This window comes from Rattus norvegicus, chromosome 16, assembly GCF_021556685.1.
Source record: "Rattus norvegicus strain SHRSP/BbbUtx chromosome 16, alternate assembly SHRSP_T2T, whole genome shotgun sequence".
NCBI lineage: Eukaryota > Metazoa > Chordata > Mammalia > Rodentia > Muridae > Rattus > Rattus norvegicus.
The window spans coordinates 52,507,739-52,529,700 of record NC_141549.1 but is presented as its reverse complement, the minus strand read 5'-3'; the positions used below and the strand labels follow the sequence as shown (position 1 = coordinate 52,529,700).

General features: G+C 47.6%; 4 protein-coding genes across 3 annotated transcripts in view; 2 read left to right on the top strand and 2 right to left on the bottom strand.

Moving 5' to 3' along the window:
- Erich1 (glutamate-rich 1) overlaps positions 1 to 21,962 on the bottom strand; it is a gene marked incomplete at its 5' end in the record, with an annotated part of 52,793,804 nt that overhangs the window by 31,134,663 nt on the left and 21,637,179 nt on the right.
- Positions 2,377 to 3,039, top strand: Cldn24 (claudin 24). Its single transcript, NM_001110144.1, is given in 1 exon segment — positions 2,377 to 3,039. A coding segment is annotated over 1 exon segment (663 nt).
- Positions 4,479 to 5,505, top strand: Cldn22 (claudin 22). The gene is given in 1 exon segment (NM_001110143.2): positions 4,479 to 5,505. A coding segment is annotated over 1 exon segment (663 nt). The 5' UTR covers positions 4,479 to 4,541; the 3' UTR covers positions 5,205 to 5,505.
- Positions 6,038 to 21,962, bottom strand: part of Wwc2 (WW and C2 domain containing 2) — a 164,197-nt gene continuing 148,272 nt past the window's right edge. Inside the window, 3 exon segments of the mRNA NM_001109111.1 lie at positions 6,038 to 8,668; positions 11,803 to 11,930; positions 21,104 to 21,346. Coding sequence (NP_001102581.1) covers positions 8,602 to 8,668; positions 11,803 to 11,930; positions 21,104 to 21,346 — 438 coding nt within the window. The 3' untranslated portion in view covers positions 6,038 to 8,601.

Sequence of the window (21,962 nt, the reverse complement as noted above, 5' to 3'; positions counted from 1 at the left end):
AGGATGAATACATAAGGAGTAGCCAGTGGGGAGAAATATTTGTCCTCTGGCTCAGTGTGCCCTTCCTCCATATTCTAGAGGTGGGAGCGCCCCCCCTCTCTCCCCCTCCCTCCCTCCCTCCCTCCCTCTGCCTGGAGAGATGGTTCAGTTGATGTCTGCTCTTCTAAAGGACCCAGGTTCCCAGCACCCTCATGGTGGCTCACAACTACCTATAACTCCAGTTCCAAAAGATCCAACACCCTCTTCTGTCTTCACACATATGGGGCCCAGACATACGTGCAGGCAAACCACTCATATGTATAAAAATAAGATAAAAATAAATTTAAAGAAATTAAAAACTATTTGTTTACATGGCTGTGCATGTGTGTGGTGTTCAATTATTTCTGGCCCTCTGATTTCGTTGTTTGCCAATGCTCTTCCCACTCTCACACAAGGACCCCACAGGGCAGGGGTGAGACTGCACCAGTGTTCTTGCTCACATGTCTGAGATCAGCCCTATAGATCACACTTGCTTCAAATTCAGAGATCCGCCTGTCTCTGCCTCCCAAGTGCTGGCAGTAAGTGCTTGCACCACCTCAACCCAGCCGAACGAGGACTGTTGTGATGGTCAGTGTTTTCCTCATTAGTGGTTGCTGTTTGGACCTTCATTGTCCTGCCAGCCTCTGTAGAGAAGGCTTGAGCCCCATCTTATCTGTCTCTCGGCGACAGGCCCCAGGCCCAGTGCCAACCCTTTCTGGACCATTTGTCTCTGTGTACACGCACTGTGTCACTTTGTTACGCTGGGGACATCAATCTAGCCAATGGGATTCTGAAGGAAGGAAACTAGTTGTGGGGAGAGTGGAACAATAGAGTGCTTGCCTAGTGTAGGTTTGGGCAGGAACTGAGCCTTGCACTGAAGAAGAAAAAAGCATTCGTGTGTTGGCAAACCTTTCGAAGTGCTGGGGATAGAACCCAGGGCCTTCTGCACAGTAGTCAAGGGCTCTGTCACTGAGCTGCACCTTTAGTCTGGCAGTCTTGGGAATATAAGCTGAGGGCATAAAACAAACACCACCCCCTAAAAGTTCTTAGCCTTCCTGGGATACACTGGGTTTTAGGGTATCGGTGTCATGAATGATCTTCTCTGGTCCTGAACTGTCCTTGTCTTGTGCACCATGAAGCATGGCGCTTCTCCTTCACTGAGCTGCACTCATCCAGGGTAGGTGCTCCCCTGAAGGATCCCAGATGCTCTGAAGGTGTGGGTGCTCAGAGCAGGGGGCTGGGCCCTGCCAGAGATGGAACAGCATTGGGAATCTGGAGCATGCGGCCTTTTGTCCTGGCCTGGGAGGCCCAGTGTTCTTGAGGGGTCATGCTTGCCTGAGGTATGTTCTCAAGGTGTGGCCTGAGCCAAAACAACAAGATGAGGCCTCGAAGGTCAGCCCCAATGTGGCTATTACTCACATACCAGACTTTTGCCTGGAGACTGACGGGCGGGCGCCTTCATGCCTGCATCTATCTCCTCTGCCTTTTCAGATGCAGTGGTGCGGAAAGCCTTGCTCTGGGCAATGAGCAGCTCCCTGAGACACATCAGGCTTTACCCAGCGTCTCTAAGGAGGATGGACTAAACATTGCTGGAGTTTCCCACAATGCCCCTTTCCTCATCGAGTTTCTCTGAGCATCAACCCAGGTCCTTTACGTTTTTTTTTTTTTTTTTTTTTTGGTTCTTTTTTTCGGAGCTGGGGACCGAACCCAGGGCCTTGTGCTTCCTAGGTAAGCGCTCTACCACTGAGCTAAATCCCCAGCCCCGGTCCTTTACGTTTTAATTAGTGCAGTGAGCTGCCAAGTCCCAAGTGAGGCCCCGGAGCATGGGGTGAGCTCTTGTGTAGGTTAAGGATGTTGAGGAGAATAGAGATTATAGGGAAACAGTCTACCTTTCTTTAAAAGGCCTTGTTTTGCATCCCTGAAATCTCAGATGCAGCTATTACAATGAGGTCCTGTTGTAGAAAGAGCTGGCCTTTTTATCACCACTTAAAATCTAATTAATCCATATTGAAGCACAAAGATTTCTGTTGTATGTTAGGGTGAGGGGTCATAGAGACCTCTTTGTTCATCTTCAGACTTATACTCGTCAAGCATTGGGGATATAATTTTACCAAGCCAATTGGAAGGTAACAGATCAAATCCTTATCAGAGAGCCTAACTCATAGTTTTTAGCAGAATCCTTCACCCTTTACATGAAACACTATATTCAAGAGGAACAAAAACGTATTTCAGAGTGGCCCAGAGAGTTAATGACCAAAGCTTATACTCGGGGCAGCATAGGCTCAGGATCATTACAGCACTGTCAACCACGAGGGACAGCACACCCTATAGAGTGGCCGAGTTGTAACAGCCGTCTCCATGGCTTTCATCTTCAAAACGGCCATGCAATCGGTCGCGCTTTCTCTGTCATTGCTGGGATGGGTTCTAGCCATTACTACCACGTATCTGCCACACTGGAAGAACCTCAACCTGGAGCTGAACGAGATGGAAAACTGGACTATGGGGCTCTGGAAATCCTGCGTCATCCAGGAGGAGGTCGGGAGGCAATGCAAGGACTTTGACTCCTTCCTGGCCTTGCCAGCTGAACTGCAGATCTCCAGGATCCTGATGTCCCTGTCCAATGGGCTGGGGCTGCTGGGCTTGCTGGCCTCTGGCTGTGGCCTGGACTGTCTGAGGCTCGGAGAGACCCGGAAGGGTCTGAAGAGGCGACTGCTCATCCTGGGAGGGACCCTGCTCTGGACCTCTGGTGTGATGGTCCTGGTTCCTGTCTCCTGGGTGGCCCACATGACAGTGCAAGAGTTCTGGGATGAGACTGTACCTGAGATTGTGCCCAGGTGGGAGTTCGGGGAGGCCCTGTTCCTGGGCTGGTTTGCTGGTCTCTGCCTGGTGCTTGGAGGATGTGTGCTTCACTGTGCAGCCTGCTGGAGGCCGGCTCCTCCAGCCTCGGGCCACTATGCAGTGGCGGGACTTGGAGACCACAGTTCATACCTGGAAAATGGAACTGCACAGCCTAAAGTGTAAGCCACCAGAAGGGCCGGGACGTGTTCTTAATCAGCTGATTACAAAAAAGGTCTCTGTTGTGTTGTTATGTAACTAAATTGTACTGCTCACACTTTCTTCTCATTCAATAACTGCTTTGAAATGTTTTTTCTATACTATAGGTTCTCTTTTCCAATCTGAATGAAGGGAAGTCTATAAGGAATGTATTATGACAAACATTACATAGCTATGTGTGAAAAAAGAACTGTCATTGGTTTGATTATTTAAGCCCATATGTGTGTTGTCCAAAACAGTCAGTCTGGTGGCGAGAGTTCACTCTGTGGGAAAGCTATGTGGGTGTCTGTGACTGGGAAGGATAATTACTTTCTACTCCTAGAGAAAATACTGACAACCTGCACCCCTCAGTATTAGAAGAGACACAGGCTAAGCCAGTCCCCAAATGTCATCTCTACTGTGGGTCTGCTCGTTAAACAAAAGCAGTTTGTGCTTAGATATTCCTAGAAACCTGGTGACCCGTGGGGTTTTGATCTGGATGGACCGCCAGAGCACCAGGGTCCTCTGCTAAGAGCTAACTCTGTTGTCATCTCTTTCCTTAAAAGCTTCAAATTTAAAACGGGGAAAACAAAAACAAAAAAGGGTTTTAATTTTTCTCTGTCTAGATTCTGTCCGTGTGTGTCAGAAAGAAAACTTCTGTGTCCAATTGAAAAGGACAGACGTGGACTGTATCTCACCGGAGTGGTGAGCAGTCTAGAAAGCCTATTTCAGTAAAGAAGCAAAAAGCAAAAAATTCCCCCAACTACACAAGGCGGGGCAACTGCTTCTAAGCTAATGCACGTGAGTGAGCTTAACAGAGGCGTGGAGAGCAGAGAGACCTGTCCTTGTTCAGCACTGTTTCCTGTGCTCTGTAGTAAACGTGGCCAAAGACTTCTCCAAACAGGCCCGATTCAAGTCTAGTGGGATTTCTGATAAGATTGATTTATTTGGTTAAGAAATACTTCTCTCTGAACCTCTTTTTCCCCAATGATGGTAACACCCAGTATTATCATAACACACACACACTGAAATGTGAGAGCTATTTAACTGATGAAAATCTGACAGGTGTAATTAGCACAAAGCAGGAGGAGTTGAACCCAGACCTTCAATTAAACATTTCTTACATTCAGACTTAATTCCCTGACTTGTTAGGAACGCTGGGAACGTGAAAGTCAGGTAAACCTTCACAAAGAGAGGATTAGCACTGCCTGACCCGAGAGGCTCACTGACAAAGTGCTCTGCACAAAACTGAGCCCACAGGACACAAACACGGCCCGGGCCACTCCTTAGCATGACTGGTTCACAGCAGCGTTTCCCTGTCTGCTTCTGAAACCTTTTCAACATGGACTCAAACAATAGTAGATCTGGCAAGCGTCCTCCTATACACACAATGCAAAACTATGTCTGAGCTCCTCAAGTGAGAAGTGTCACACTTTTTACAGCAAGCGTGGGGCAGGAGTTGGGCTGGCTCAGGCTCACAGAACGTTCTAATGGGCTTAGTCTTCCGAACGGCAACTCAGTCGGCTGCACTCCTGCTCTCTCTGCTGGGATGGGTTTTATCCTGCCTCACAAACTACTTGCCACACTGGAAGAACCTCAACCTGGAGCTGAACGAGATGGAAAACTGGACTATGGGGCTCTGGAAATCCTGCGTCATCCAGGAGGAGGTCGGGAGGCAATGCAAGGACTTTGACTCCTTCCTGGCCTTGCCAGCTGAACTGCAGATCTCCAGGATCCTGATGTCCCTGTCCAATGGGCTGGGGCTGCTGGGCTTGCTGGCCTCTGGCTGTGGCCTGGACTGTCTGAGGCTCGGAGAGACCCGGAAGGGTCTGAAGAGGCGACTGCTCATCCTGGGAGGGACCCTGCTCTGGACCTCTGGTGTGATGGTCCTGGTTCCTGTCTCCTGGGTGGCCCACATGACAGTGCAGGAGTTCTGGGATGAGACTGTACCTGAGATTGTGCCCAGGTGGGAGTTCGGGGAGGCCCTGTTCCTGGGCTGGTTTGCTGGTTTCTGCCTGGTGCTTGGAGGATGTGTGCTTCACTGTGCAGCCTGCTGGAGGCCGGCTCCTCCAGCCTCGGGCCACTATGCAGTGGCGGGACTAGGAGACCACCAGCAGCATCTGGAGCTGAAACAAGCTAACCCAGAAGTCTAAGCCCGAGGGATCAGTGGCATCTCTGATCTCACTCAGCTGGACTTGGTAGGCTCTCCTGCTATAATCACCCCTACTCACTGTGCTTTTGATTTCTCTGAAATGCATACTTCCCTCCTGTGGCTATCATCCTCTTCAAATACAAGTTCTCTCTACAACCGGGTAAAGAGCTTCTACTTCCTATTCGGAGGCCAAGTGAGTCAGGACCTATGGATGGAGTCTGTCGCTACTGGGCAGAAGCTCTGCCTCCCTTTTAAAGCAGACTGTGACACAGGGCACCAGTAAATAAAGCATTATCTGAGCACTTCTGTATCGAGAGCAATCATTTGGAAAACAGATGTGACTGCAGATCATGTACTCTCGGTGTCTAAGGAAACTTAGGAAACAAAGGTCTCCGTGGAGATTTGTTTAAGATATGTGACAGCTGACGGCAGTCTAAAAAAAAATCCTTACAGACTCAGAGGTGAGAGAGGGGACTCCTCTTTTTTCAGAGACCTTTCTACATCAGACACACTTACCCACGCCTCCAAGCAGAGCAGGGCAATCTCAGAGGCAGATTTCTGTCACATAACAGCCCTCCCGTTTCTGTGCCCTGTGCTGCACACTGGAATGTCCTGCCTGCCTTGGCTCGGTGGCAGAGGTGGCCACAGTGCCTCCTGGGTTGGCTGACTCGGCGCACACTGTCAGCTTGGGTACTTTAACAGGGGACCCCGTACCACCAGTCCTAACGGAAATTCCCCATCTCGTTTATGCATATAGTGTAAACAGGAATTATTCAGGACAAATTTCTGGCTTGAGGAATTCTTCATGGAACATTTTATATTTGCTTGGGACATGGTTCAAGTAGATTCTTGTATTTGTGCCAATCAGGGAAATTAGCTGAACAATAAGCAACACTAAAATGCAGTGTCAGGAAACACGTATTCTGTTTTAGAAAAAAGAAATCACTGAGTGTTTTCCATCCACAGACACAGGGCAAGGGCAGCAGTGGGAGTTAATCCGGGTGATATATTTGCACACTTTTACAAACAGGACAAAGGAAAGCAGAAACATATTCAGAATTTAACCTGATTAAATATTTAGTTCAGTCCTGAGCTTCTCATATTTAATACAACATAAATACACAGCAAAGAAAGTTTAAATGTATTTACTTTGTATACTACAGAGACTCAGCTAAACTTCGTTCATTTGGCAAGTTAATATTCTTTCTGTACCTGTAACACTTGAGTCTGATATACAAAACTGTAATATACTGATAATCCAAAATTGAGAGCTAAATATTAAACTCTTTTTTTACCCTGTGCAGAATAAATTCTAAGTTTAAAAATATTTTTAATAATATTAAAATTTTTATTTGTCCATATGGTTTTGTGATCAAGTTAGTAAAATGTTTTTTCCTTTAATCATTTGGGTCAATACAAATGTGACAGACCTACAAAAAGCTGCCTGTAAGTACACAACACTACTGCCGACTTTTAGAGTGTGGGAAAGGATTCTATCAGAATGAATAGCTTCTCTCATGTTAGAAATGAGCATGTTTTATAAAATAAAACCAAAGTCCCTCAGTCACAACTCTGAACTACCAGCCTGAGACACAGTTTATTCTTTAATACTCATCTGAAACTTTTTGTATTACAAAAAGTTAGTGATAAATTTGATGAAGATCATAGAGTTGTAAATACTCCAATATAGCCTCTTGTAAGTCCGACATTTAAGATGGCCAGAACCAAACTATATATTAAAGAGAACATAAATAAGACCGTAAATAAATAAATGAAGAAAAATAAAATCATACGGTACAACTACACAAAGTTCTATGAACATTTTCATGGGTCAAACTATGACGCTGAAGACAGGTGACCTTCATCTAGAGCTGTATTAAGTCAACCTCTGTGCTCAATTTAAGCTTGACCAGGAAGGACGGCACGCCCCTTCCTCCGTTCGCCTACAGGGCAAAGTGGTCAGCACAGGAGTCTGCCCTCAGGGCCCCACCAGGCTTCTTTTTGTTCCAAGTGGGGTCCTGTCCAGTTACATCCTCTAAGCTGTGGAACATTTAGAGGGAAATGACTGTGTGTTAGGTGCAGTAACTTGATAGCTGAAATCCTAGCTGAGTAGGAACGAACTTTGATTCTGATAAAAATGAACTTTCTAAAATATACATCGATTCAAGAAGATAAAAATCCTTACCAGTGGGGATTCCAGCAGAACATAGCTTTTTTTAAACAAAATTTTTTCTTGCCTTTCTTCTATTAATTCCTATAAAAATTATTTTGCATTAAAAAAATAAAAATAATTTAGCTTGCTATATAAGATGGCTCACCAAAACACGGCTTCTTCCAGTATGATGGAATGAGTAATTAAATTACCTAAAAAAGTATTTATTTTAACATGTTTATGCTGGCTAAACTATACTGAGTTTTGTTGTTTTTGTTTTTTTAAACAAGTGCCCGGGGTCTGGGAAGTTAAACCCAGCCTGGAGAACACGGCACTTTGACCAATTCCTATGTCAAGCTTGCGTGTCCATCCAGAATATATATATATTTTAAATGATCCAGTCCACACTGACTACAAGTGCCCTCAGCCACACTCTGTTTCTGCATTGCTGACAGAATGCCCTGAGGACAACAGCTACAAAATAATTTCTAGGGAGTGTACGAACCCGATGACAAACTCTGGCAAGTTTGATCTCATCACGATGCGCCCTGTCCTCAGCTCTCCTCAATGCTGTCCCCTCTGCACTGCCTGCACTGTCAGAGGCCAGGGCCACCACGATCTCCCTGGCAGGCCAGACACTGACATGAAGCCAGGCAGATTCAGCCTGTGATGGATTGGCTGAGTTTCCTCAGTGTTTTTGAAAGCTGCCCTCCCCTGCCCCCCGACTGCAGCTCTCTACAGCAGGAGCTCACCCCCGATTCTCATATGCCCGCCCTCAGCCTCAGACGCAGAAGCTCGCTTGAGTGCACTTTGATGGAGTGAGTCGATGGAGTGAGTGGCTCTCTAGTTCAGGGCACACTGTGGCGAAAGCTTCAGGGGCTGCTGGACAGCTGCCGGCCCAGTCGGCTCAGCGGGCAGACACTGGACACCTGCTACCTGTGTTCCATCTACAGTGAAGCCCAGTGCTAACACATATTGTACGACATTTGTGGACCGGATGACCCCATTTTTGTTAGGTGATTTTTTTTCTTCTCAAAGCACGTAAGAGTTACATTCAAAGTAATTTACAAATTAACCTGATGAAACGGATGTGAAATGGAAGCTCTTCAAGGGTTGACAGTTATGTTACAGGAAACACAAGCCCTAACCCCAACAAAAAAAATAAAAAACAACAAAAACGGGAATAGTCAGTCTTTGACCGTCCCTTGGAAAGTAAGCAGCTGAGAAGCGGTGTTCAGTCACAGGGTCACACGTCATCAGCCGGCAGGGACGGGATGCTGATCTTTGCTCGTGTGAAGTAGGCAATCTTCTCCCTAAAGGGAGAGGGAGAGGACCACTTTAATATGACGCTGGAAATTCTAAGAGGTCCAAGGCTATCTTCACAACCCCAGACACTACACTTGAAATCACGAGAGTCTTTGTTTTAATCAACTTTCTTTTTACAGCTGTTTTGTATTTAGTGTATGTGTGGGGTGCACACGATATGGTGTTGGTGTGGAGGGCAGTCCCTTGTGGGAGTCTGTCTTCCCCTTCCTTCAGGCGCACCCTGGGCAATGGACTCAGATAATCAGGTGAGGTCACAAAGGCCCCTTCCCTCTGAACCATCTCGCCAGGGTGAGTCTTCAGCTTACTCTTCTACATTGCTGTTCATCACCAAAGGAAGTCAGGACTGGAACTCACACAGGGCAGGAGGCAGGAGCTGATGCAGAGGCCATGGAGGGATGTTATTTACTGGCTTGCTTCCCCTGGCTTGCTCAGCTTGCTTTCTTATAGAACCCAGGACCACCAGCCCAGGGCACCACCCACAATGGGCTGGGCCCTCCCCCCTTGATCACTAATTGAGAAAATGCCTTACAGCTGGGTCTCATGGAGGCATTTCCTCAAGGGAGGCTCCCTCTTCTGTGATAACTTCAGCTTGTGTCAAGTGGACACACGAAACCAGTCAGTACAGCTATGATCTCGTATTTCTTAGCCAGGGTATAAGATTCAAAAGGGCCAAAATCCTGAACTGAAGTTCCCAGAGACCTTATAGAATCCATGCTGACAGGAACTTGTTAAAACTAACTCACACTAAACAGATGTGCTCATCTCTGGTGTGATGGGAGAGGCGTGCCCACGTTCTCCTCAACTGCTCTCCACCTTCTTTTTGAATTTATTCATTACATTTATTTACTTATGGGGTGTGTGTGTATGTGTGTGTGTGTACGCATGTGTACACCTCCTAACACACTAGCAATGGTCCAATGGAGAAAACCAGGAGCTCGATTGATTATACTGAGGAGTAAGGAGAGGGAAGGCTGAGTGGAAGCAGGGCACTGGACAAAGTTGCTTTGTGACACAGCGTCCTTCACGACTGGTTCCGTTCCTTAAAGGATGAGCTAGTATGTTAGAAACGGTGAAGAGTGTGGTCATGAAGTCTGGGCAGCCACAAGCCCTGCTGACACCTGCAAGGATTTAACTTCATGGTCAGCAGCAGTGCCTGCCTTAGAGTCACAGAATCCTTGTTGGCTGGCCTCACCTTGGCAACTTGACACCCAGGGACACAAGAGGCTGTGTAGGGCTGAGCCTGTGCCCCGCCTGCGGCCACTCTTGATCTCTCATTGGCCCAGGCATCACAGAGTAAGTGTGGCTGTCACAGGTGTCACACAGCCCCCATGTGATGATGGGCCTTACCGCACTCACCAAGCTCCTCATCACTTGCCTTGTGATACCAATGGGTTGGTTTCTTTGTTTTTTAAAGAGAGATCTGCCAGTCCTACTTTAATGCTGCTGCGATAAGAGGCATGTGCCACCACCCCAGGACAGGTATGTTTCTTACTGGGAATGGGAGTGCTTCTGCATTCTTTTGTGTTTTAACAATGGGAAGTTGTAAGATTTTCCACAGCTGACAACATTGCTTCTTGGCAGCATCCTGAGCAGGAAGGAGCCACCACTCCATGCTAAAGAAAAGCATGCACCTCCTGCAAGTGCCACAGTGGCTGTCCAGCTCAGTGGGCAGGGAAGGCATAGCCCTTTTCCATACAAGGAGGACCTTCCACACCTCCGCCTCCTGCGCCTGCGCTGAAGCTGCTGCGAGCTCACGACCATGCCTGTCCCTCTTCAGCAGATCTCACCTTCAAAGATCTCCCCCTTCCTGAGTCCCCCTTTCCTGCTTCCACATAGACTTTCTTCTGATTTCCTCCACAACCTGAAAGCCCTTTTTATATTTCCTTTTACATTTATTTTTGTGTGTGCACACACATGTGCATGTGCGTGTGTGTGAAGTGTGTTTGTATGTACAGGTGAGCAGTGCATGTGTGGAGGTCAGAGCACAGCCTATGGGAATTAGTTTTCTCTTTCTACCGGGTGGGCTCCAGGTATTGAATTCAGGCCATCAGGCTTGGTTGTGCACCTTTGTGCACGGAACCATCTTGCTGGCCTAAGCTTAGTAGCTTTCTAAGGACCTCTCTATAAAAACCTAAGTCAGAGGAGGGCGACCCTTTTCCTATGACCCTCCTATCTGATATGATCATCTGACATGATCTCTGAGGCCTCTGAGGCACAATCTGTGGACATGTTAATTCTCTTTTCTGTTATGTTTCAGGGCCCAACAATCTGTCCTTGCCAGTCCTCAGTTCTAGGACCTCACTCTGACCCTCCTGAGCACCCCTTGTTTCCTGTGGGGATCACCACACTGCATCTCCGTGATAACTTCCCACTTTAACCCTGCTTTAGGGCTTGGTTTCTGACTGTCCACTGGCTGGAGGTGCCATGCTGTCTCTCAGGACGGTCAATCCAGGCAGGATGCAGGAAGTCCTCCCTGTTACTTGTCTCCTCTCCTCTGTTCTCCACCTCCGTCTTGTTCCCCACTGTGCCCCTGTGCCCTGCTCATAGGGTCCCTACTCAGAGGCCTGGTTCCCTCAGTTCCCAGAGTGTGGGGTCTGAGTCCTGCAGCTCTGCTACACACAGCCACCACAGCCTGTGCCTGGAGACCTGGTGGACTCTGTCCGCCATGTCCTCCAATGACACCTTCCTTTAAGTTGACCTGGCACCTGCACACCAGGCCCCACCCACAGACTAAGATTCTTCCTAAATGCTCTCGGAATCCCTGCTTCGCCTGTAAGGGCTCCACATGGCACTGTGGTGGCTGTGGACTCTGTCTTCTCACACTGGAGCCCTCTAGTGCTGTACTGTAGGGAGCAAGGTGGTGTGGGGAGAGACAAGGATAGCCAAGGAATGTCCAGAAAAGGAGTGAACAAAGCCCTCAAAGACCTGCAGTGTCTGTGTACCTTTCTAGATCCTGGGACAAGCTTTCTCAATGAGATGCACTCATGATAATAGGGGTGGGAGGTGTTTCTGAGTTCCTGAGAAGACAGACTCTATTATGTCTAGAACCTCCCAGTGGGCATTGCCTCAGGATGGAGCACATGAGGGGACACCACGTAGCTGCTCCTGTGCAGACATTTACCTGAAGGACTGCACCTGTCGAGGCTCCTTCTGGCTCTGCTCCCGCAGCCGGCACACATCCTTGGAGACCTGTCTCATCAACCTCTCTGCGTTCAAGTCTTGCTTCTGCTCCTCTTTTGTCTGCTCAGCCTGGCAAAGGAAAAACAAATTGAAACCTGAAGACTACAGGGCTAAGCTGGGAGGCCAAGCTGGGCAGTCAAGGGTGTCTTCAGCTGGGCAGCAGGGACAACACCCACACACTCAGCTTCTGCCAGAGGGCGGAGGCGCTGCCTGATCCAGGGTGAGTTAATTTTAATCATGTTTACGATTTCTGCATCTGGAAAACCTAAGAACTCTCAAAAACAAACAAACAAACAAACAAACAAACAAACAAACAAACAAACACAAAACAAACAAAAAACCCAGACCAAAATAGCGAACCCAAACAACAAAGCATAACCCTCGAACTCCAGCAGGCTTTCCAGGAGGCTGAGCCTCAACTCCAGCAGGCTTTCCAGGAGGCTGAGCCTCAACTCCAGCAGGCTTTCCAGGAGGCTGAGCCTCAACTCCAGCAGGCTTTCCAGGAGGCTGAGCCAAAGACGCCTGCCAACGCCTTCCGCCTTCCGTGCCTGTCCCCCCATGTTAGCCAGGTAAAAAGCCTCACTGGTGTACAACCAGCTACTAAGCAGTATCACACGTGTAGAGCTCAAAGAACCTCACAGGAACCTTCTCAGTGCCCACCCTCCCCTAGGGCCCTTCTGGAACCAAGTTCTCACTGCGACTAATCCTTTACTAAAACCCATTCTCTGTGTCACTTACCGCTGGTGACATGGAGATATTTTGCTATATGTATATATTTCTATTATATATTAAATATATATACTTTATACAAATGGACCAGTAATATTGCTCACTAATGACAGCTTCCACATCTCATTCATTTGTCACCTAATCATCAAATCCATATTGATGGCCTTCAGTAAGAAGAGTTAGTGGTGAAGACGGCAGACTGAGGCAGTCCTGTCTACTTTCAAATTCCCCTTTGCTCACTTGCTAGCTCAGAGTCTGGGCAAGGGGCCTGGCTAGCTCTGGGCCATAGTTTCTTTGTAAGGACTTCAAAGGTTTGTCTGGGGCTTAAACGAGCCAGGCCACCCAAGTCCTTCAGCACCTGAGCCGACTGGCCACCCAGTCTCCTATCTCCTGTCTACTTGGTCCTGTCAACATTTCCTGCAGGCTGCAGTCAAACACAAGGTAGGGCAGGGCTGTGAACAAAACAGACAAAGTTTAACAAACGAGAAAAAACGAGAGAGAAGAGTAGAGAGCGTAATATGTATAAAAATTAAAAAGTGCTCTTTTCACTCCAAGTGACAGACACACTCCCATTGTCACTGTAGCGGGACTGCTCAGTGGGCTTCAGCCACCTTCCCCTCAAATGGAGTCTCCTCAAGGTCCTGGTCGGCCTTGCCCTTCCTCAATAACCATTACAGAACTTGCTTAGTTTCTGCTCCCCCCACAATGAGAGAACAAGACAACAGTATTAGTATCTTTGCCGTTTTTCCAGGTCAGCCTAACTTTCAAAAGTGCTAGCATATACATATATCACTTGAAGGGTTTTTCCTTTTTCCTTTTATTTTTAAAACAAAACACCACCACCCTCTGGCACCCAGGCCCTTTGGCATGTTGACAGGGAGACAACCTGAGGAAGAAACAGATTCCTGCTTCTTAGGAAGAACAGAGTCCCGCTCGCCCACCCCTGCCTCTCCTCTGCCAGGAAACCGGCTATTCTCTATGCTTCCTTCAGACTGCAGAAAGGGGGACTGGCCTTCAGTTTCAGGATGGGAGCCTGGCCTGCAGAAGGCCCAGTGACTCACTACAGCCAGGTTAAGGGCCTGACAGAACACAGAGCACAACAGTCTTAATGTACAGCCCCCGGCTTCTCGCTCTGCTCCCTAGGCGGGAAGCACTAACATTTGGTTTATTATAAACTATTAAAGAGGCTTTCTACTGCCATCAAGGAGGGCTATGGAGGATGAGGCTGAGGGTTGATGGGGGAGGCAGATGCAGTGTCTTGTGTGGCTTAAGCACTGCCTTTTCCAGGACACACAGATGGCCATTGGCAGGGTCATCTGTAGGCACGTAATGCTGACCTGAGGAGAATGTCACAGCATGTGCATGCTGCTATGTCCATGAACGCACTGTCCGGGGTGTGAAGGAGAAGAGGGAGAGGCGAATGTCCACCTCTGCAGCCATAACGAAAGGTCCACTGCTAAACAGTCTGGATCGTCAGATGTGGGGAAAGCATGGGATTCATGCGGTTTATCCACCCAGACTTGGTAACAAAGACAAAAGCCATCCATGCTCTGGGCTCCAGCCATTTTTAAAGCAGTATCAGTGGCCCTGGTATGAGCCCTGCATTGCTGCTTGTTGCAAAGCTGTCACAGTCAGAGGGGGCAGCAACAGTGTGTGAGGGGTTGGTAACAGCTGTGACGGGAGTCCTTCCTCCAAACTCAAGTGCAATTTAACTGTCCTTCTAACACCACTAAGGGCTGGGGCCTCTGAGGAGTGTCAGACCACAGGACCTGCCCAACAGGGCACATGTGGCCTTAGAGCCGTCGTATCTATTTCCACGTCTATCAATGGGGATATCTTATTCTTTGGCTCCACCCCAACCCCCAGAGCTTCCCCCTTCTACTCTCATCTTGGTGGCAGATTTTTGAGACCAAGCTCATTAGAAAGCACAGCTCAGGATTTTGTCAGGACACTGGCATTCCATCCATGTGCACATGACTGTAGCCACCATAAGACACCAAGGGGCTAGACATATGCTAGCTGTCAACATCAGACAACCACAGATCATGCTGAGACGAACTATCATTTTACTGAGGAGAATTCCGAAGTGTCAACCTTTAAGACAGGTTTCCAACGCTGGAATGGGAAGCCTGGTAGAGAAGGCAAAGGAGCTCTCCACCTCTAAAGCAAAGGAGCTTTCCTCCTCTACACCTTCCACTTTCTTACCCCTACAGAGTGGAGTGGGGCCAGGGGCCTTCCATGTGTTGGGCAAGTGCCCTGCCACTGAGCTTCAACTCTTATATTGAAATCTTGGTAATTCTTGTTTTATTGAGACCATGTTTCATGTAGCCCAGGCTGGCCTTGAACTTGCTATGTTCAAGGAAATCTTGGAACCTGTGGTCCTTCTACCTCCAACTCCTCAGGGCAGGGATTACAGGTGTGCATGTTCATGCCCCGTCTTATGCAACACTGGGGATGGAGCCCTGGGCTCAGGCACTCTAGGCCAGCACTCTACATCCCCAGCCTCTCCTTGAGCTACATTCAAACTGGGAAGGAATGATCGCCAAGGTTTCCAGGCAGTTCTGAGCTCAGGATCAGATTCTGCATTATATACAAGACCTCACCTTGTGTGCTGCATCTGTCTGTGAGCAAAGCACATGCAGCGCACAGTGGTAGCCAGCTGCTAGCAAGGGAGCCACCCTCAAGGCACCTGAAGGCCCCCACTTCAGGACAGTTCCTGGGAATGGAGAAACCAGGGCAGCATGGTGCTTTACACCAGGATGTTAGGAGCATTCAGATTGATATTCCTGGAGCCTGCTGCAGTCCAGAGCACAGGGTCTACGGGTCCTCACACCACGGTCCGTGTGTGTCTCCCCTCAAGCCCCTGCACCCCCGTCAGTTTCTCATCAGTCTGCTGCTCTCTTCCTCTCACCAGTAAATAGAGATGCACTCACTCTCGAGTCTCAGAGGGAGTGGCAACAGAATGGAAAGTAGATTGCAAAGGGCTAGTGAGCTTTAAGGACCCTATACAGACAGTCACCAAGGAGAGGGGACTCATAGGGCACTATGACAAGGAAAAAGCAAAGGAGCAGGGTCTGCACAAGGCCCCTGGAGTCTACACCTAGGCTGAAGACACCAAGAGTGACCATTTGCACTACAAGACGCATTTTTACAGCAACAACTGTCCAAAGTTCTGAATTCACTGGCTGTTGGGTTTTAAATTTCCTCCATTTTCCAAGCACTGACTAGACTACAGAGCAGATCCAAGGGTATCATGGGTGTGGAAGGAGAAGACCTTAATGCTTGATAAATCTTGAACAATCCAACAACAGAAGAAACCCCACAGAATAAGAGTGAAACACAACGCTTAAGCATCAGAAAATAGTGAATTGTGACTCTTAAAGTTCAGAAGGGGCCTTCATCCTGTTCTGTAACAGAGATACTAGCTATATCTGTCAGAGCTCCTCTGACTGCTTTGTGGGATAGATAATGCCTGACCTTGGGCTTGGAAGGAGCCTCCCACTCTAGGCACCAGGCGTACACAATCAGTTTGCACCATCCTTTCAAATAGCGCCTCTTAGAGAAGTCCACAGGCGTCCACTGCGCCTTCAAGACTCTCAACAGTCAGCCTATGCTGCCTCAGCTCCAGTGAGGGAGGGTGAACAGCCATGGCAGACCCACGATCAACAGTGTACAGTTCCAACTTTCCTTCTCCACGTTTCAGTCCATGCTCCACCTGGAGTTTATTTTTACATGCTGTCTTAGTTTTTACATGCATTGCCATGACCGATACAACTGTTATTAGGTAAGGCATGTACCTGGGGCTGGCTTACAGTTTCAGAGGGTCAGTCCATGACCATCACAGCAGGGAGCACGGTGGCAGGCAGGTAAGAACAGGCAGGGGGTAAGAACAGAAGCACCTACAGAACTGTCCACAAACCCTTCTCAAACCAACCCTCAAAGCTCATCCCCAGAGACACTCCCCCTCCAACAAGGCCACACCTCCTGACCCTGCACAACAGCACCACACCCTGACGATAGAACTCCCTTAGTGAGCCATTCTTATTCAAACAGCACAGGCTGAGCAGAGACAGAATGCACCTGTGCTCTGTGTGGCAAATCCATTTTCTGGTGCGGGGAATTAAACCCAGGCCCACATGGACAACATAAAATGCTCTACCATTCAGCCACATCCCCAGTGCATTTCCACTCTTCATTGTCCTCTGACTGACATGTCTCCTGCCCTGCTCAGGAGTGCTCTACACATGTGCGTCCTTTCCTGGGCTCTGTTTAATAGAGCAATTCTCAACCTGTGGGTCACGACCCCTTTGGGTGTTGGATAAACCTTTCATAGGGGTCACCTAAGATCCTTGAGAAAACACAGATATTTACATTATGAATCAAAACAGTAGTAAAATTACAGTTATAAAGTAGCAGCATGAGGGCTGTTAAGTGTCACAGTATTTGGAAGGTTGAGAACCACCGACTTAATACCTGCCTTAATCTCCTGCCTCTTCCGACTTCCACACTGTTGAACTACTCGTGATTACTTTAGTAAGTCCTAACTTCTGCAGGGTGAATCCCCTCCCTTCTTTTTCTTCAACATCGATAAAAAAGTAAATAGGCATTTAGCTTGGAAATAGACTGGATGGGACGTTTTAGGGAGACAGTCGCTTGTGTCCTAGTAATTCTTCTGTATTAGTGACTGATAAATTATGGTCTGTCATCTATTTTTCAAGTGAAGTTTTGCTGGAATACTGCCATAGTCATGCACTTACATTTTTTTATTATTTTATTTTTAAACTATGTCTGTGGGTGGGTATGTGCATGTGAGTGGCAGGATTTGCCCCACCCCAGCTTTGCTGCAGGCAGTTGTAAGCAGCCTGCCTGGGTGCTGGGATCAGAACTCTGGTCCTCTTGCTGAGCAGGGAGCACTGCTAACCTGAGCCATCTGTCACCCCTTCCTGACAACCCCTTCCTGACAACCCTTCCTGACAACCCCTTCCTGACAACCCCTTCCTTACAACCCTTTTGGCTGCTTCGAATGGTGACTCAGGATGGCCTCAAAGCTAAACATATTCACTGAATTACCCTTTGGAGAAAGGCATCTTGAACCTGTTTTATTTGAGTGTGGTATAGTTCGGTAGGCACTGTAAAGTTTGTAATTTTACCTACAATACATACCAAATTTACTACCTGATACTATTCATTGATAATGTTACAAATGTCAATACTTAAGTTTTACAGTTCTTTCTGGCTGGCACATAAAACATTTTAAGGGTTAAATACAAAGCTTCCACCAGGGCTCACATGCTGGAATTTAAGGTTGTGCAGCCTGAGTGGAGGGACTGTGTCTACGGAGGGTGCCTGAAAGGTCAGACGTTGGCCCTGACCTCTAGCTCTCTGCTTCTGACTTGAGAAAAGACTCACCCACCCCCACCTCCACCCAGCATCCTCTGCGTGTTCAGGGACCATGCAGCCACTGCCTGAACCCTTCGAGGCTATGAGACCAAACGTGCTCCTCCTCCTTTGAGGTGCCCTCTGTTATGACGGTCTAGCTATGCAATGTAACTCACATGGAGGGTAGAGCAGGTTCCACCATGTGTTTGCACATCTTGCTAACTACCTGTAAGAACATGGCAATTTTTCCCACTCAGATTTTTTTTTTTAAATGTAGGCATCTGTGCTACCAATAATCATCTGCCAATAATTACAGCTTTCTTTCTTTTCGGTTGTTTTGCTTTTCTTAGGGTATTGACTGCAGCTGTTAACACAGTGCCGAGTGTCTGTCTGTGTGGTGGTGAGCGGCACCCCAGGCTCATATGTCTTTTGAAAAGATTGGAAGGATTAGGAGGTGTGGCCTTGTTGGAGGATGTTGCTGCTGGGCAGTGTTTAGACGTTTCAGAGGTCCATGCTAGGGTAGTCTCTGCCTATGGATCAGGGTGCATCCCTCAGCTCCTCTTCAGCGATGGCCTGCTTGTTGCCATGCGCCATGTCTTGGCGATAATGGACTAAGCCCTGAAATGTCCCCTCTCTGCAATGGAACAGGGACTAACACAGTTTACTTTGGTTGTTGTTATTCTGTTGTTTTGTTTGTTTTCTGAGACAGGGCCTCACCCTTTAGCCCAGGCTGGCCTGGAGCTAATATGTAGACCAGGCTGCCTCCAAATCACAGAGACCCATTTCCCTCTGCCTCTGAAGTGCTGGATAAAGGCCTGGGCTACCAAGCTCGGCTGATTTTACAGAGATGATTTTGGTTGTTTCGTTTGGTATTACATCTGGTCTCTGTTATTTTTCATTAGGTTAGGAGTGTCATGAAAGTTTTAAATATTAATGTCTACTGAGTTTTATCAGTATTTACATATACCTATCAAGTTGCCTGATAGTTTCTCTCTGAAATCTGTTAAGAAGGTATGCAAATAAAAAGTTCAATATTAAAACATCTTTCCATAGTTCAATTTAGAAACAGTATATATAAATATATTATTTCAATATAGAAAACAGAAATGTGTTTTAAAAAAATACGGCACTAGCTTTTGTTTTCTGGGATTTTATTAGGAGTTCTGCATTTGCTATCATAGAGACATCAGCCTGTGGTGCTCCCTTCTGAGAACATCTCTGGCTTTTAGAATTAGGTATTTATTTAACTGCATAGATGGAAGTGTGGCATGTTCTGAGTATATGGAATTGAGACAATTTGTTCTTTAAGATTTTGGTGGAACTTACATGTAGATTTGATGTTTCTTGATGGGATTTTAAGTTTCTGCTGTCACTTTGTTAAGAGATAGAGGACTTTTAATGAGTTCTTTGATTTTTCTAGACGTTTGTTGAAATTGTGAGCATACTGTGCGTAGGGCACCCAATGACTCTTTAGATCCTAGATTTGTCCAACTGCTCTGTTCTCGGTACTGTGTAGTTGTTTTTGTTGCTATAGCAAAACACCTATGAGGACACCTTGCAGGGAGAAAGGTGGCTTCCCCAGGCCAGCAGCTCTGTTGCACCTGAGCCCACATATGGAGGCAGGCAGGAGGTCACATGTGTGGTGGAGCTTGGAGGGTCCTTTGGAAGGAAGGCCTTTCAAAGGCTCCCCATGACTCCCGTTCCCCAGCTAGACCTGTGCCTTCCAGCAGCTCCTTCAGCTACGAAGGCTTTTGCTGAGATCTTAAAGCTCTTGTGGTCCAGTCGCTTCTCAACACTGCCACCAGGTGGAACCAAGCCTTTTGGTTCAAAAGACCAATTTGTTAATGGAGGGTCCTTTCCTACCAGAAACTTCAAGGAAGTATGATCTGTACTTTAGATTCCTAGCCTAAGGATTACATTAAAAGAAAATAGTTTTGGGGTTGGGGTTTAGCTCAGTGGTAGAGCGCTTGCCTAGCAAACTCAAGGCCCTGGGTTCCGTCCCCAGCTCCAAAAAAAAAGAAAAAGGAAAAAAAAAAAAAAGAAAATAGTTTAAGCACTTGTAACATACCAACTGTATGAAAAGTTCTACTTGAAGATTATATGTAGAAATTAATAGAGATTGCTAAGCAAGAATATAAATCCTAGCCCTGGGAATAAACCAATATTATACTTAGGCAGATTCAGTAATATCTAGTTAGTTTGCTTACACATTAGAAACAGTCCCTTTGAAATGTTCCATTTTTGCTAGGCAGAGTGGTACATATTTGTAATCCCAGTACTTGGGAGGCTGAGGCAGGGGGATTACATGCTCTCTTTTGTGTTTTGAGACAAGGCCTCACTATACAGCTCTAGCTGTCCTGGAACCCAATAAATATGTGGACCAGGCTGGCGTTGAACTTTACACCGATCCCCCTGCCTCTGTCTCCCAGGCGCTGAGATTGAAGGCATTCTTAAATGTCAGCCCGAGCTATTTAGTGAGAAGCTATCTTAAAAACCAAAGAAACAAAACCCCCAAAACAAAAACATAAAACCCTACAATATAATCTGTATGTGATAGCACTCGCCTTTAATCCCAGCTCTGGAGTCAGAGGCAGGGGAGTTTCTTTGAAGACAGCCTGGTTTACATACTGAGATGCCACAAACTAACCAAAAATTTCCAAAACCCAAACAGACCAAGCCCCCAATTATCTGTTTATTCAGTGACTTAATTTTATTTTCTATACATGTTTAGGATAAAAGGCAAATGACCACCATTAAGTGAAATGTAATCTTTGAAGCAGGAAAGTGAAAATTAGAAAGAATAAAATTAGCAATGTCTATAACTCCTGTGGCTGGTGAATCTGCAAAGTGCTGAAATGTAAATAATAGGAGCCACTGGCTGAAAGACAAGAAGTGTGGAGAGGCTCCCTTCCTGTCAGACTGCAGAGCCACCTGCCTGCTTGGGGCTTGGGCGCTACTGTTTGTAGCTTGATGGACCAACCCTACCCCAGCAGACATTGCAACGGTACGGTGGCCACGCCCCAAGTAAAAGGATGGGAAGATGTCCAAGTTGGGAACTTCCTCTAAGGTGCCACCCACGCCCCAAGGGTCCAGTTGCACTGGCCCCACCCAGTGGGGGACCTGGACCTCTGTACCTGCTTCTCTGCTTGCTTCAGAAGCTTCTGGAATCTCTCGTCCCCCAGCATGCCTGGGGGCAGGTCGGTCTCTCCCTGGGCTTTCAGCTCCTCCAGCTTCTGCTGTAGGCCTCGCAGGGCCTGCAGCTCGTCGTTGAGGCGACTCTGGCGGGTCAGGGAGGCCTGCAGGTCCAGCTCCAGGTCAAGAGATGTGCGCACAGGGCACTCCTGAGCAGTCCTCCTGAGGGTGGGCTGGCAGACTGCCTGCAGAGGGAGACGACAGGGACCCCTGTTTCTCTCTCTGCCCTTCCTGCGTATGACAGGAGGCAAAACTGGACACATAGCTTGCTCTGGCTAGGACAGTGGGAAAGTATCACCCCTAGGCAGAAGCTTGGCAAAGGTGCCCTGAGATCTACATTTCTGTGACTGGGGACACAGCAGAAAGCCAGAGAGGGAGGCTCCACCAGCCTGGGACTGAGAGTAGCAAGGCTGGTCTCAAGGCAGCCTGCCACAAACTAGTCGCTGAGTATAAAATAAAGCTGTGCCACTTTAAACTGCGGAGACTTTAAAACCCGATCATGAGTCTGTCTTTCAGTCCAGATGCTTACATCTACTTCCACTACGGTCTCCCCAGGACCCACCTACCCATCAATCAACAAATGAGGTAGGCAGGAGCAATGACTGCGGGCGGGGCGGGCGGGCTTACTGTAGACAGAAGGTTAGGGAAGGACGCAGTGTAGGGCTGTGCTCAGCAGTGAGCTGTGAATTCCTGTCTTACCCACCAGAAGAGGCTGTAGAGAGACAGAGGATTCGGGGATGAGGCAGGCCTGCTTGAGAAAAGGACTTAAACTGAGATAGCAGGAGCAGGACCATGAGGAGA